At 50.0% G+C, this 13,060-nt stretch overlaps 1 protein-coding gene across 9 annotated transcripts in view; it reads left to right on the forward strand.

Moving 5' to 3' along the window:
• TNS1 (tensin 1) overlaps positions 1-5,112 on the forward strand; it is a 62,267-nt gene extending 57,155 nt beyond the window's left edge. For all 9 annotated transcript variants that reach the window (XM_088168223.1, XM_088168214.1, XM_088168217.1 and 6 more), the window contains one exon: positions 649-5,112. In XM_088168223.1, the coding sequence (XP_088024349.1) occupies positions 649-793 (145 nt within the window). In that variant the 3' untranslated portion in view covers positions 794-5,112. The remainder of the gene's footprint in view (positions 1-648) is intronic.
• Positions 5,113-13,060: the final 7,948 nt, after the last annotated feature.

The raw sequence follows: 13,060 nt of genomic DNA on the forward strand, positions 1-13,060 counted from the left end.
CATTGGAGCATAGAGCTATTGGCTGAACCCATTTCCAGGGGCCAGCTCCCACTAATTTTAGCCATTGTGTGAGCAAAGGGGTTTTTATTAGGATGTCCAGCTGCTGGGATATTTCCCCTCCCCAATTAGAAATGTCGTAGCCTGGGCCTCACATTCTGTTCCCCTTGTATTTATAACTTGAGTTTGCACATTCTAATTAAAAACAAAATAAGGGACATTTTATTCATCAGGAGACAGACAGAAATAACCAGATGGTCTCACTCAGCTTCCTGTGTCCTTGCATAGCCTTCCTCTCTTAGAGGGTCTGCCCCAATGGCGAGCCCATCTCACCTCTGGCTTCAAGAGGCCAGACCAAGGCAATGCTGTGATCATCTGGAAGGTCCTTTCTTGGGGACAGACTTGGGAAGGGTGGCAGAGATGTTCAGAGCAAGGGTGGCTTGGTCAAGAAATGATTGAAACCTGGCTTTCAAAGAAACTGCAGCAAAGGAAAGAGGAGATGGGCCTTCCTGCAGGCTGGTTTGGGATGTATCCCTCTGTGTTGTGACAAGTGAATGTTGAAGAGGGGAAGTGGGACAAGACCATGTTGGAAGAGGGTGGTGCTAATCCTTGTAGGAGCAATATTGAGGCTCTTGCCTTTTCCCTACACAGGCTCTTTGGCTTTGTGGCCAGGAAGCAAGGGAGCACCACAGACAACATCTGCCACCTCTTTGCTGAGCTGGACCCAGACCAGCCAGCTGCAGCCATCGTCAACTTTGTCTCCAGGGTCATGCTTGGCTCCGGCCAGAAGAGATGAGCTGGCACTTGCGGGTGATTCTTGAATTTTGGAGAAGGACTTGGAGCTGATCCGAGAAGGAGTGTGAGGAAGTGCATTGTGGGAGAGGGAAGTGAATCGGGGGGGGGAAGGGTTGGAATTTTGGAGGAAAACAGCAAACAACAAAAAACTACCAACAAAAGCCCTAAAAACTCAACACAAGCCAAACACACACATAGAGGAACCAAAGCCACGCACCTACAAAAGAGAGCCACAAAGTCACGCCATACAGGATGCATGTCCCATTGCAGGGAAGGTGACCAAAGCAAAGGTGGCAGTGAGAGGTGTGTTTCCAGCTTTCAGCATCATGGCCTCAAGTGGTGACATCCATTTGGGACTGAATGTGGGACCATGACTGGTGTTTTCCATCGGGAAAAAAAAGAGGCAAGTGGCAAAACCCATGGAAGAAGCTTCATCCCAGCAGCTCCATCTGCTGTGTGTTTGAACTGACCTGTAGGAGATAATGACATGCGCTGGGTCTATGGGACACCAGAGGAGATGCTCTCAGAAACCTTCCCTTGTCCAGCTGCAGAGGAGGGCCCTCAATGGCCCCTGTGCTTCCCCTAAAACCTGCTCACGACCTGGTAACTTGCTGGGGGCATGGGGGAATTGGTCCTGAACCTTCCAATCCCTTGGGGAGCTCGGCCATGGGCTGACCTTTGCTGACCCAGAGCCCAGCACCAGTCACAGGTGAGACGCTGTGAGTCCACCCAGAGAGGGGGATCACTGTTTCTCCACTTCCCCAGGGGTTCTCGTGCCCCCCAGCCTGTGAGGAGGTGTGGGAGTTCCTGCCGCCCTGCACCTGGGGAAGGTGGATACTCCCCAGGGACCTGGAGGATGCAGAAATTCACCTCCTCTCCCATCTTCCCCTTTTCCCTCCTGTCACTAGTCCTCTTTGGTAGTTTTCTCCTGCGGCCTGTCACATTCTCTTAACACAGAAAAAGCAAAACAGAAAGGAAAGGAATAGTTGTAATAATAATAATGATTATAATAATAGCGGATGCTGGCACAGGTGGATTCCCTGTGCAAAGCAGCAGACCCGTGGCTACCCCTGTCTAGCTCTTCAGAGACACGCAAGCGGTTTTTAAATTGCATGGACATTGAAGTTGCACGAAAGGCAAAAGACTACAAGTAACTCAGGCGCTTTTCTCCTTTTGTTTTGGAGGCCACGTTAAAAAAATAAAAAGAAGGAAGAAAATATAAAAAAAAGGAAGGGACCTGCAGTGGCTGGGCAACTTTGGCTCAGTGGGGAGGTAACAGGTCCTCTGAGAGCCACCCTGGTTGACGCATGTGTACCCCCAAAACCATCTGGTTCGAGGCTTGTGCCCCTGAAATGCACCATAGTTTTGCAGTGACCTCAGTGCTGTCAGCTTTTCCCTTAGCTTTGGTAGGTGAGGAGGGCAAGTTGGGTGGAATGAGGGGCAGAGTCCCCTGTGCCACTGCAGGGGAAGAGATCATGGTGGGGGTGCAGCAGGTGGAGGTCTCGGCCCTGTGGTGCTGGGGAGGGGGCAGAGGATGCTTCGGTCACATGTGCATGTTTAGGGCAGGGGGAATGGTCCAGGTGGAGCTGCGGGGTCATTCCTGAGCCCTCTGCTGCAAATATTGCCCCCGAGAGCTTTTTTGGGCGAAGTTTTCAGTGCAAAGTGGCCCAGATAGTCTTCTGGGGACAAAAATTAGAAACATAGCACTGCAGTCCCCTGGAGAGTTTGTCTCCCGTGGACCACCCTTGCCTTGATAGCTATAATATATATACAAGCTATACTGACAAAAATACTGTAAGCTAATGAAATTTTAAGGAGGAAAAAAAAGGTTAAATCTACGCTCCAAAAATATTTATTTTTTTGCCATATTGCTTTCTGCGCATCATATCTCCCCCACTATATTCCCCCCCCTTCCCCTGCCCTGGGGAAACACCTGCATGTTAAAAGAAAATTCAGAGCGAGGCAAAATACAGATGGGGGAAGAGGCGGGGGCCCCTGTGTGGGGGTGGCTGTGTGTGACCTGTGTGTGTGTGTGGGGTGTGTGTGTGTGTGTGGGGGGGAGTGAGCGGCGTGGGCGGCCAGACAGGGCTGCCAGGGCCAGAGGCTGTACTCATGTACTGGAGTGTGAAAGGATGGCTAGCGAGGAGTTGGTTGTGAGATGGTGGTGGGACAGGAGGGTTCTGGGGGGGGCTTCCCCCTCCTCGGCTCCCTGGCTGCACAGATGCGGAGATCTTTTAATTTTTGATATTCCCAAAAAGTGATTCCCTCCTTCTGCGAAATTCAAGCGAGACAAGAGACGATCTCACCCGTAATCTCCTCACCCTGCCGTTCACCCATCAGAGAAAACACTGTGTTTATAGATATATAAAGATATATTTTTGAAAGCCTCTATTTTTCAGACTTGGTTTCTCACTGCTAAGAAAAGAGATGATAATAATGTAATTTTATTTTAATTTGCTACCTTGGAAACTGGTGCTTGGAACTCCTATTTCTCCTTTTCTCCTCGTACAAACGAAGCAGATCTAAGCACCCCAGAGATAGAAGCCGACCCCAGCAGATACCTGCCAATAGTATCACGCCTGCTTCGGGCCCCGAGCCTCTCCTGGCTCCCCACTAACCCACTAGCCGAAAATGTAGTCTGTATCCAAATCTCAAAACACTAACAAAATCATCTGATGATTGTATTATTTTTTTTTAACACACAGCTAATCACCTTCCAATGATGTAGCCGGGTGTTTATCAGCTCCCTTTAAAGGCACTTTTTTTTCCCTTTAGCTCCTTTTTCAAATAAGGTTTTGAGGTGTAACAACTCTTTCTGTCCCCGGGAGAGACCGTCAGCAACATTTAGGATTGCCCAGGTCCTGGGGACCTAGTGTTGATATTTTTTCCTTATGAAAGGGACAGAAAATATTCTTTGGGTTTTTTCCTTTTTTTTTTTTTTTTTTTTAAAGTGCAGTCATGCTATTTGAGATTCGAGCTTGCACGAGTTAAGCCCAGCATATGTTTCATTGTAATCACACTGCCGTTGTCAGCAGCCGGATGGTATCTCTCTCTCGCTCACACACACGCACACACACACACACACATACACACAAACATATCCCTCCTTCCTGCACAAAGAACTGCATATATTCTTGCCAAAGATATCCTTAAAAACGCACTTTTCCCCACATATATAGAGATAGATATATATTATTTTTTTTGTGTGTGTGTAAATTTATTGTACGTGCCCTTTTTGTGTCAGTTTGTTCTTTAGAGAAGCCCGTCCTGCCTTTGCTGTCAATATTGCTGTCTATTGGGAAATGCTCCCTGGGGAGGTAATTTGCTGTCTGTCCTGCTCAGTGGCACCTGCAATGCACAAAATGTGGGGTTCCCATTCAATGGGGCTGCCTCTGGCTCTGCCCCTGGGAGCTGTTTTGGGAGATGATCCATGTCATCAACTGCTGATGGGATGTGCCATTGCATGGTCTTCACCAGCCCCTCATCACTGGTGGAGACAGCAGGGCTCATGGTTTTGAGCAAAGTTTGGGGTTGCTCTGAATGCAACATTTGCTGGCTGCCTCCTGGTCAAATTACACATGGAAAACAAACCAGGTAGGGAGAAAAACCCAACCCAGCCTCTGGGCATTGATTTTTCAGTGAATTCAACCGCCTGAACCAAAGCGCAGAGTAAATCCCCACCCAGCAGGTCGGGCAGGTAAAGAAACCAGTTGCCCCAAAAACCCCAGACAACAGCATCAACAAAAGGCAACCCTTCCCGTTGGAGCAGGCAGGATGATCAGACAGCAAAGGAGCCCGCAGGGGCTTGTTTCATTTTGTTCGTTTGTTTTGCAAATTGCGAGGTTGGTTTGGGGTTACTAATTTTTTTTTCTTTTCCTTAAAAAGGAAAAAAAAAAGGAAGAAAAAAGGAAGCAATATGACGTTTCTGTTGGCGGATCCTGTGCCGCTGTGTTATGCGTGGGGGTTTTTTTTGTTGTTGTTGTTGTTGTTGTCTTTGTTACTTTGGGAATGTTACAGATTTATTTGCTAATCAGTGTTAACAAACAGTTTCAAACTTTTAGACTTGCCCATTTCTGTGTATTTATATAGATGGAAAAAAAATACATTATATTTTGTATCTTTATGCCCATAATGTCGTCGTGCGTGTAAGGATGACTTCGGTCACACCATGTCCGCGTGTGAATGTCACTCCGCTGTTGTCTTCCCATTGTACAGATGTTGGATTCTTTGCAGTTCATTGTATGGCTTTATAAAGTGGTAAAAACAAGAAAAAAAAAAAAAGAACCAGTTATATAAAATATACTGTTGCTTGGAATGCCAGCTTGGTGTTTGGATTGCTGGAAATGCATTTTGAAATTTAAGGGAGCATAGGAATAAATGCTCTGGGTTTTTTGCACAGGGAAAAAAAAAAAACCCAAACCCAAACACGTACGAAAAGCTGGCGGGTGCTGTGTTTTCTCCGGGCTGGGCTGTCGTTCCCCCTGTTCCTCGATGGCAGATCGGGGCCCCCGGACAGACGCCGGGCAGTGGGTGTGGGAAAAGGAGGGGCTGTGCTGCTGCTTGTCAGCCTCCAGCCGCAGCTTGTGTTCACCAGATGCTGGCTAACCAGACAGCCCCCAAACTTCCGACATGGCTCCAGCTCCAGCTTGGGCTTTTGTTTACCAGCAGGGATCTCTCCGGCTTGCCCTGCAGTCACCGGGAGTTCTTCAAGTCCTGTTGCTTTTTCCCAGCTTGCCTTTAGGTGCTGTCTGTCCAGCCTTGGGCATCCCTTTTGGGTCCATCTCCCGCGGTAGGATGATGCTGGTATGGGGCTTTGCCTTTGCCGAGATGGCAGTTTGGGCTCTGCTCCCATTAAATCCCTCTCCCTGTGCCTTTCAGAGCCATCTTGCTCCCTTGTGCCTGGCAAAACTTCCCCCAAAGTCTCAGGCCAGGCTTTTCCAGCATTTGCAGAGCAATTCCCAGCATCTGTCAGAGCACTCAGCCCCTGCCTCTCTGGCTCCACTCCTTCCCTTCCTTGCTGAGTTGGTGGCCAAGACCCAGCCCCCTGGATGGATTGAGTTTAATTATACAAGAAATATCAGCCAGAGCAGCGGCAGTTTCTCTGGCGCCAGCACTGCTGCGGCTCAGAGGCTCAGAGTTTCTCCCGGGGGCCAGCAGCACTAAAAATACCTCCTGCCTTTCTTGAAAATAGCTGCAGGCGAGGGGTGGATTGCGGGGACTGCTTGCGTGGGGACCCCGTGCTGTGGGGCTTGTGCTGGGAGGCAAAGGCAAGAGAGGTAAAAAAAGAAAGGAGTGGAGATGGAATGGTTTCTGGCCCCTCCGAAATAGCTGTGGGGCCGTGTGTGGGTACCCAAGTGACCAAGTGCCCTCCAAGCCAGGCTGCACCACGGGGCCTCGTGAGGTGCCTGGCATCTGCCAGCCTTGGCCTCAGTTGTCCCTTATCTACCTGCAGGCAAGACAGGACCTGCAGCCTCCTCGCCCTTTCTGACACAGCAGGAAAGGTATTTCCAGCTTCTCTTAGTTTTGTTTCTTCCCTGATTCCTGCTGGAATGAACTCCCCAGGACCCAGCACCAGCACTTTCCCATTGCTGCTGTTCCTGCCTGGCTGGGATGGCCACTGCTGAGTATCCCTGGGCAGGGAGGAGAGGCGGTGAGTGCCTGGCGAGGTGGCGCACACAGGCTATTTGTTGCAAGCCATAAACAGCCTCTCATTCCCCCCGGCCTTTTCTGCAGTTAATTCCCCATTTCCTTTCCAAAATTCCTCCGGAACTTCTGGTTTGTGTTTTTCCTCAACATGTTCTTATCTGCCACCCATTTCCCCTCACCAGCTCTGACAGCACAGGCTTTTCAGGGTTTCTCTCTTGGCAGATTGCTGCTGTACCCAGGCCAGGCTTGTGGTTCTGGTGTGACCATTGGGAAAGGCAGGTCCCACCAGCTTCATGCTGGGAAACCTTGCCCCCGTTGCAGCTCCCCTTGTCTATCCAGTCCTCACCTTTAGGTTCCTAAATCAGCGGTTTTTCTTGTTTCAGCCCCAGCTCTGGGGACCCGGGGCCATCCAGGGAGTGTTTCTTGTGGGGCTGTAAAAGACAGCAAAGTTTCTCTCTCCTCTTTGCCTGCTGTTTCAAGAGAAAAGGGGGGGTATGATGTCAGATAGACAGGAAGCCCTGGGTTGAGAAACCCTAGTGGTGGGTTTGCTCCCCTCTCCCCCCGTTATTTTTGGTTGACTAAGCTATAAGCAACTCTCAGATCTGGAGGAAAACTGTGGTGGTAGAGATGGGGAGGTTATTATTCCTTCACTTCTTTTATTCTTTCCCAGGCTTCTCAGCAGTGCTGGATACCCTTCAGAAGTGTCCTCAAGGGGAGCAATAAAGTATGATACAACACGGCTTTTCCTGAGCATCATGTCTGGACAAAGGCCAGGAACCAGACAAATTCCACAGGATGGGAAGGGTGGAGCAGACCTGATGTGGGCAAAAGCCACCCTGGGCTGGTGTTATCTGTGCTCATGCTATGCCCATGGGAACAGAAGTGTCTCCCTGTGAGCTCCAAACCCTGCTGTGGTGTCCAGGATGCTGTTGCTGAGTTACTGTTTCCCTGGGTGGCTCAGCCACTGCGTGCAATCAGGACACTGAGACTTATGGATGCAAAGGCAAAGGGCCCCATGTCCAACTGTCTGGGGTTCCTGTGGCCACACAGACTGCAGCTGAGCAGCACCAGACCAGGATGAGGGCTGCCATCCAAACCAACAGGGCCTGGAGAAGTCCATCACAAAAAGAAAAGACAGCCCAGAAATAACTCTGGGGGCATCATCATCATCATCCCAGGGGGATGTTACTGCGCAGAGAAGGGCATCAACATGCAGCCTGTGGTGCAGGAATTACCCACTCTCCATGGCTGTGGCAGACAGGAAAAGACAATAGAAAGGAATTTGGGTTAAATATGGAATAAAGAGAGACGATGTGACACTCGGGAATGGTTGATCTGGAGAGGGAGGGGAGACAAAACCCTGGATGTGTTGCAGGAAGGGAGGGGAGAAGAGAGGGAGGGAGGGAGGGAGGGAGGGAGGGAGGGAGGGAGGGAGGAGAGGGGCTGGGCTAGTCTCTCTTCAGAGCAATTGGAGAAGGGCGATGGGTAGGACTGGGCTGTCATTATGCTTTGTGAGGCTCTGGCTCCATCTACAGGGATGTGTCTCCAAGCGATGGAGGCCTTGGACTGCTGCATGCCCAAAGCCAGCTGGGCAGGAGGTGATGTCTCCTCGCCTGCAGCCAGCTTCTTCTGTGGCTCCTCTCCTGAGCACACCTCTGAGTCGTGCTCCTGCTGAATGGACAGCTGTGTTTGTAAAGGTGAGATAAGGAGATGTCCTGAGATGGAGAGGCAGGTGGGTTTGTGCATCCCTGAGATAAAAGGGCTGGGAGCCAGCCCGGTGGCTGCAGGATGAGAGTGCAGTCAGGGCACTTTGGGTGCAGAGCACTCACTCCCAACACTGCTGGTCCCAGACTTGTGTGCTTTGCACAGCCTCTGCCAGAGCCTGCTTGTCTTTTACATGAGTGCAGCCCAAAGATGTCCCTGTGCAGGGCTTCAGTGCCAGCAACTCTTACCACCCCATAGCAGTACTGTGCAGCCTTGGCTCCCATAGGACCATGTAGCCTAAGCAAATCAGGCAGGCAGCCTAAGAAAAAAACACTAAGATGAGTCAAAGCAGCACTAGACAGGTCTCTTCTCCCTGGTTAGTTGATGCTCACCATGTTCAATGGCATGCCCAGAGAAGGGCAATGAAGATGGTGAAAGGTGTGGAGCACAAGTCCTACGAGGAGCAGCTGAAGGATCTGGGGGTCTTTAACTTGGAGAAAAGGAGGCTCAGGGAGGACCTTACCACTCCCTACAACTACCTGAAAGGAGGCTATAGCCAGACGGGGAGCAGTCTCCTCTCCAGTTACAAGTGATAGGACAGGAGGAAATGGCCTCTAGTTGCCCTAGGGGAAGTTTAAATTGGATATTGTGGAAAATTTCCTCACCAAAAGGGTGGTCGGGCATTGGAACAGGCAGCCTAGGGCAGTGGTTGAGTCACCATCCAGTGAGATATTTAAGAGGTGTGTAGGTATGGCACTTAGGGACATGGTTATGTGGTGGATTTAGCAATTCTGGGTTAATGACTTCACTCAATGATCTAAGGATTTTAGAATCTTAGGATCATTTAGGTCCAACCTAAATGATCAGTTGTAGGCAGACATGAAGTAGTGACAAAGAAGAATCCAGGCAGTCCCAACATGCTGCAGCCAGGCTAAAGAAAGCAAAGTGAGTCATGAAGGGATTTAAAGCAATTTGTTCACAACCTCTGTGCCCCAGCACAGGGCAAGGGTTTTTTTCTAACATGCTCAGTGGTTCTTCATTTATCACCTCACTCATGCTCTGCCTCGTGCCTGCTTCCAACTATCTCACTGATGGCCTCTAGCTGGCTGTACCCACATGTTCTTGGAACTGTCCTCTGCCTCCTCATGCCTTGATGGTCACAAGGTGTGTGAGTCACACCCTCTTGCCTCTTGGCTGCCACCCCAAATTGACCCTGTTCCATTGCTTTAACCCCCCATCCTTACATAAAGCTCAGGCAGAAATAGCATGGAGTTCATCTCCAGTCAAAAACAATCCTTCCTCACACATCACATCACCCGGGGCATCAAGATGTCTTAATGACAGCTGGTCACAGCAGAAGTTTCCCAGTCAAGGCAGGGAAGAGAGCGTTTAGTCACAAAATGGGGGTTATCCTTTTGGATTCCAGGCTCCCTCCTCTCCATGTCTGGGCCTGCCAGAGTGAAAGCACAGAGGAATGTGCCTCTGTCCTGATGACACTATGACAGCTGTGTGGCTTTAGCATGGGACATCTTTCTAGTGGTGGTGACAAGGGGTTTTGCTCTGAGATTTCCTGCCTGTGTCAGGAAAGGGCAAGAAACGTGTGCAGTTTGTGATGGACAGCTGGGAGAGTGCAGGTGTGAAACACACACAAGTGTGCTCACATGCTTGTGTACTCACAACAGGAAAGAAAGACTCTTCTGATCCCTTTTCCCTCATCCCTCCTAATTGCAAGATCTAGTGCTATCTTCTATGTACTTTTCTCTCTTCCTCCCCCTCCCCCCAAAAAAAGAAAAAAAAAGAGTAGGAAAAGAAAGACATTAAGGAGCAAGCAAGCAAGAGTGCGGGGGAGGAATGAAATATTTGCAAGCTCATTGTTTTAAGCCTCCAACAACTGGATAAAACAAGCCACCAGTGAGCAGCTTCTCATGACTCTGCATAGGGCCCTTGCCAGAAGATCCAGGCTCTAATGAAAACAGCATGTGGGAGGGGAGATTGTGTTGAATCAAAGCACAGTGCAGCAGCGACCTCAGCCCTGGCATAGCACAGCTCTGCTGGGATGTACTGCACTCACTCAAGAGGGCTGGGGGGGAGACAAGAGTGGTTTATTGCTGAGGCACCTCGTTGTCTTGGCTGTCTGTGGGGCAGCTGTGTGAGAGCACTCTCCTAATAGGAGATGCTTTGCAAACGCCTTTGGCTTTGCTGAGATCTCAGTTTTTCCAGTGCTGCTGGGTATCTTTGTTGAATCAATCTTGCCTGTTCCTCCAGCTGGGAGAGCAAGGGAAAAACACTCATCCACTAGCCTTGGGGTAATCTTGAAAGGCTTCTGCTCTTGTGGGCTCCCTCTCTGGGCTTGGATTTTGCAAGTGCACTAGGTTGAAAAGGGCAAAAACAAGGAGGAAAGCCTGGGTGGAATGGGAGAAAATCCTTATGGTTATTCTCCCTTTGAGAGAGCTTGGATTGATCTCAGGACATGAGGGGGGTCTCTGTGGTCCCTCTTGAGTTTTACTGTGGTACTTTGGGCAGTCCCTAGGAGATGCCTCACTTGTGCTCACTCAGGGTGGGAGGGAAAAAGTGAGTCCTTGTGGACAATTTGCTTAATGCTGATTTCAGGGACTTTTTAATGTATGTTCTCAGCCCTTGTTTCTGGCACTTCAGGGAACACAAGAACGTTCCTCTTGCTCCTCAGCTGGGGAAATGGTGCTCAGGGGCCACTGGGACCCTCCACAGCTGTGAGAAGAGGCTGTTTGTGGAGGCAGCCATCTCCCTGGGAGCACCGGAAAGGTTTGTAGGACATGCCTGGGATATCTGGGACATGTGGAGCAGCCAAGCTGACATTTTGGCAGAGTGCCTCTCAGTAAGACGTGAGGAGAAGCAGGAACCTTTGCCAAGGTCCTATTTTAAAGCAGCCCCCTTGAAATCTTTGATATGGATAGCACTGGAGATAGAGTTTCATTCGTCTTTATAGCTCACACTTCCACGTGAGAGAAACCTCAGCCTTGCCCCGCCAGGCTGCTCTCTGCCTCCGCCAAGCAATGGCTGTCCTTCATTCCCAAGGACCCCCAGCTCCAGCCTCTGCCTCTCTCAGAGGGAGATCCTAAAGACCTTCCAGACAGGACAAAATGCTTGTCTGTGAGATTTGTCAGAGCTCTGGTGTTCATTCCGGGCTTCCCTCCCCTTAACACTGTGAAAGCTAGGGAGACATCCTCTCTTCAGATGAGTCAGAAACTACTGTATGAGGGAAAGAAAAATGACTGTACAGAGCAAGGGATGTGAACTCAGGGACCCTAATTATAATCCTCCTGGTTTCACAAGCCCCCCTCCAAAATCAGCATCCTTCTGTCCCATTTCTACTCTCTCTCTCAACCTTCTTTTAACCAAATGTCGTCTCAGAGCTACTAGTCCTTGGGGAACATCTGTGGTGGAGATGCTGGAGGGTTTGGTTACACAAGTCCCAAGGTGATGCCGGAAATCTGAGCTTCTGTGGCTGCTTTCCTCTGGTCTCCCAGATTCTCTCCCACTCCTTTTGGTTTCTCCAGTTGTGTGGGACTTTCTATAATGCAGGGACGGAAGCCATGCAGGCAGAAGGTGCTGCGCTCTGAATGCAGGCTGCTTCCCCGCTGCTCCGTGCCAGCGCTGTGGGTTCACACCACTAGAGGTCGGCCGGTCCCCACCGATGGCATGGCTGGAAGCAGGAGAAGGGAGCAGCGATCCAAAGATGAGCGCGAACAGCTTTGGCGAATGGAGCTTTGTGTGTGTGCGTGTGTGCGGGTGCGTGTCTATGTGACAAACACTTCCTCTCCTCTAGGCATTTCTTCCGGCCCGGGGCCAGCTTTCCAGGCTTGGTGCTGCTCCTCGTATAGATTGGTGTATTTATGTGACACACTAGAAAAAGAGTCAGGTCTTTAAGGACAGGAGAGGGCTGGAATAGGCAGAGTGCCAGCTTTTCCTGGGGGAACAGGAAAAAAAAAAAAGAAAAGAAAAGAAAAAAAGAAAAAAAAAGGCAGCAAAAAGAGCTGCAGGCAGCTGGTCACACAGAGCTCAGGTAGCCTCAGAGGCAGCCCCAGCCATCGTAAAGTCAAAGACTGTTGTCCCCGACCTCACGGACAAGGGCGCGCTCCTGCATTACCCAGTGACCTGCAGGAGCTCAGGACCTGGACATGCCCTCAGGACATTTCGTTGGGCATGAAACTCTTATAACCCCCGGCTCTGGGTCCCACCCCCTGCCAGTGTGATTAGGATTAGGAATTCAGAGCAGAACAGCCTGGGGCTCTAATGAAGATCCAGCTCCTCCGTTGCTCAGGTCTATGGAGCATCTTTATGTAATATTTGTAGTCCTTCTCCAGTTCAACAAAGCTGTGAACAGCCAGCAACAGGTTTGTCATGAATGTTGCATTATTAACTGGACAATGAAGGAGGGGAGCTTTGCTGCATCAGCTACTCCCTGAAACTATCTTTTGTACTTCCCTCCTCATCCTCCTGTCTAGCTGGCTTGTGTGACCCCAGCTCTTTTTCTTGGCACTTTATCTAAATAATATGTGAGACATGATCAGCAAAGTTGCACTGCTCTGTTGGATCCAGAAATGTAAGTACAATGAGGCAGAAAACACCAGCAAGAGTGCAAGTGACTTCTTGGGCCAGCACCCAGTGACCTTCCAACCTGGATGGAGACAGGCTACTGCTGTAGGCAGCCTAGACCCACACTGCTTTGCTTATGTGAACACCACAATGATCTTCCTCACCAGTCTTTAAAAGTTCAAGATCTCTCTCCCCTTTTTAGAACTTATTACCCCCAACTGTCTGCACAGGAGCTTTCCTATACTGTCTGCCCACAGCTAGACTCAGTTTAAAGAGCCTGGTTTTACTTTTGTGTCTTCATAGGCTGCTTGTTTGGTTGCATGTCTGGGGTTGTATCTACTAG

Source organism: Sturnus vulgaris, chromosome 7 (genome assembly GCF_052056855.1).
Source record: "Sturnus vulgaris isolate bStuVul1 chromosome 7, bStuVul1.hap1, whole genome shotgun sequence".
In the NCBI taxonomy this organism is placed as follows: Eukaryota; Metazoa; Chordata; class Aves; order Passeriformes; family Sturnidae; genus Sturnus; species Sturnus vulgaris.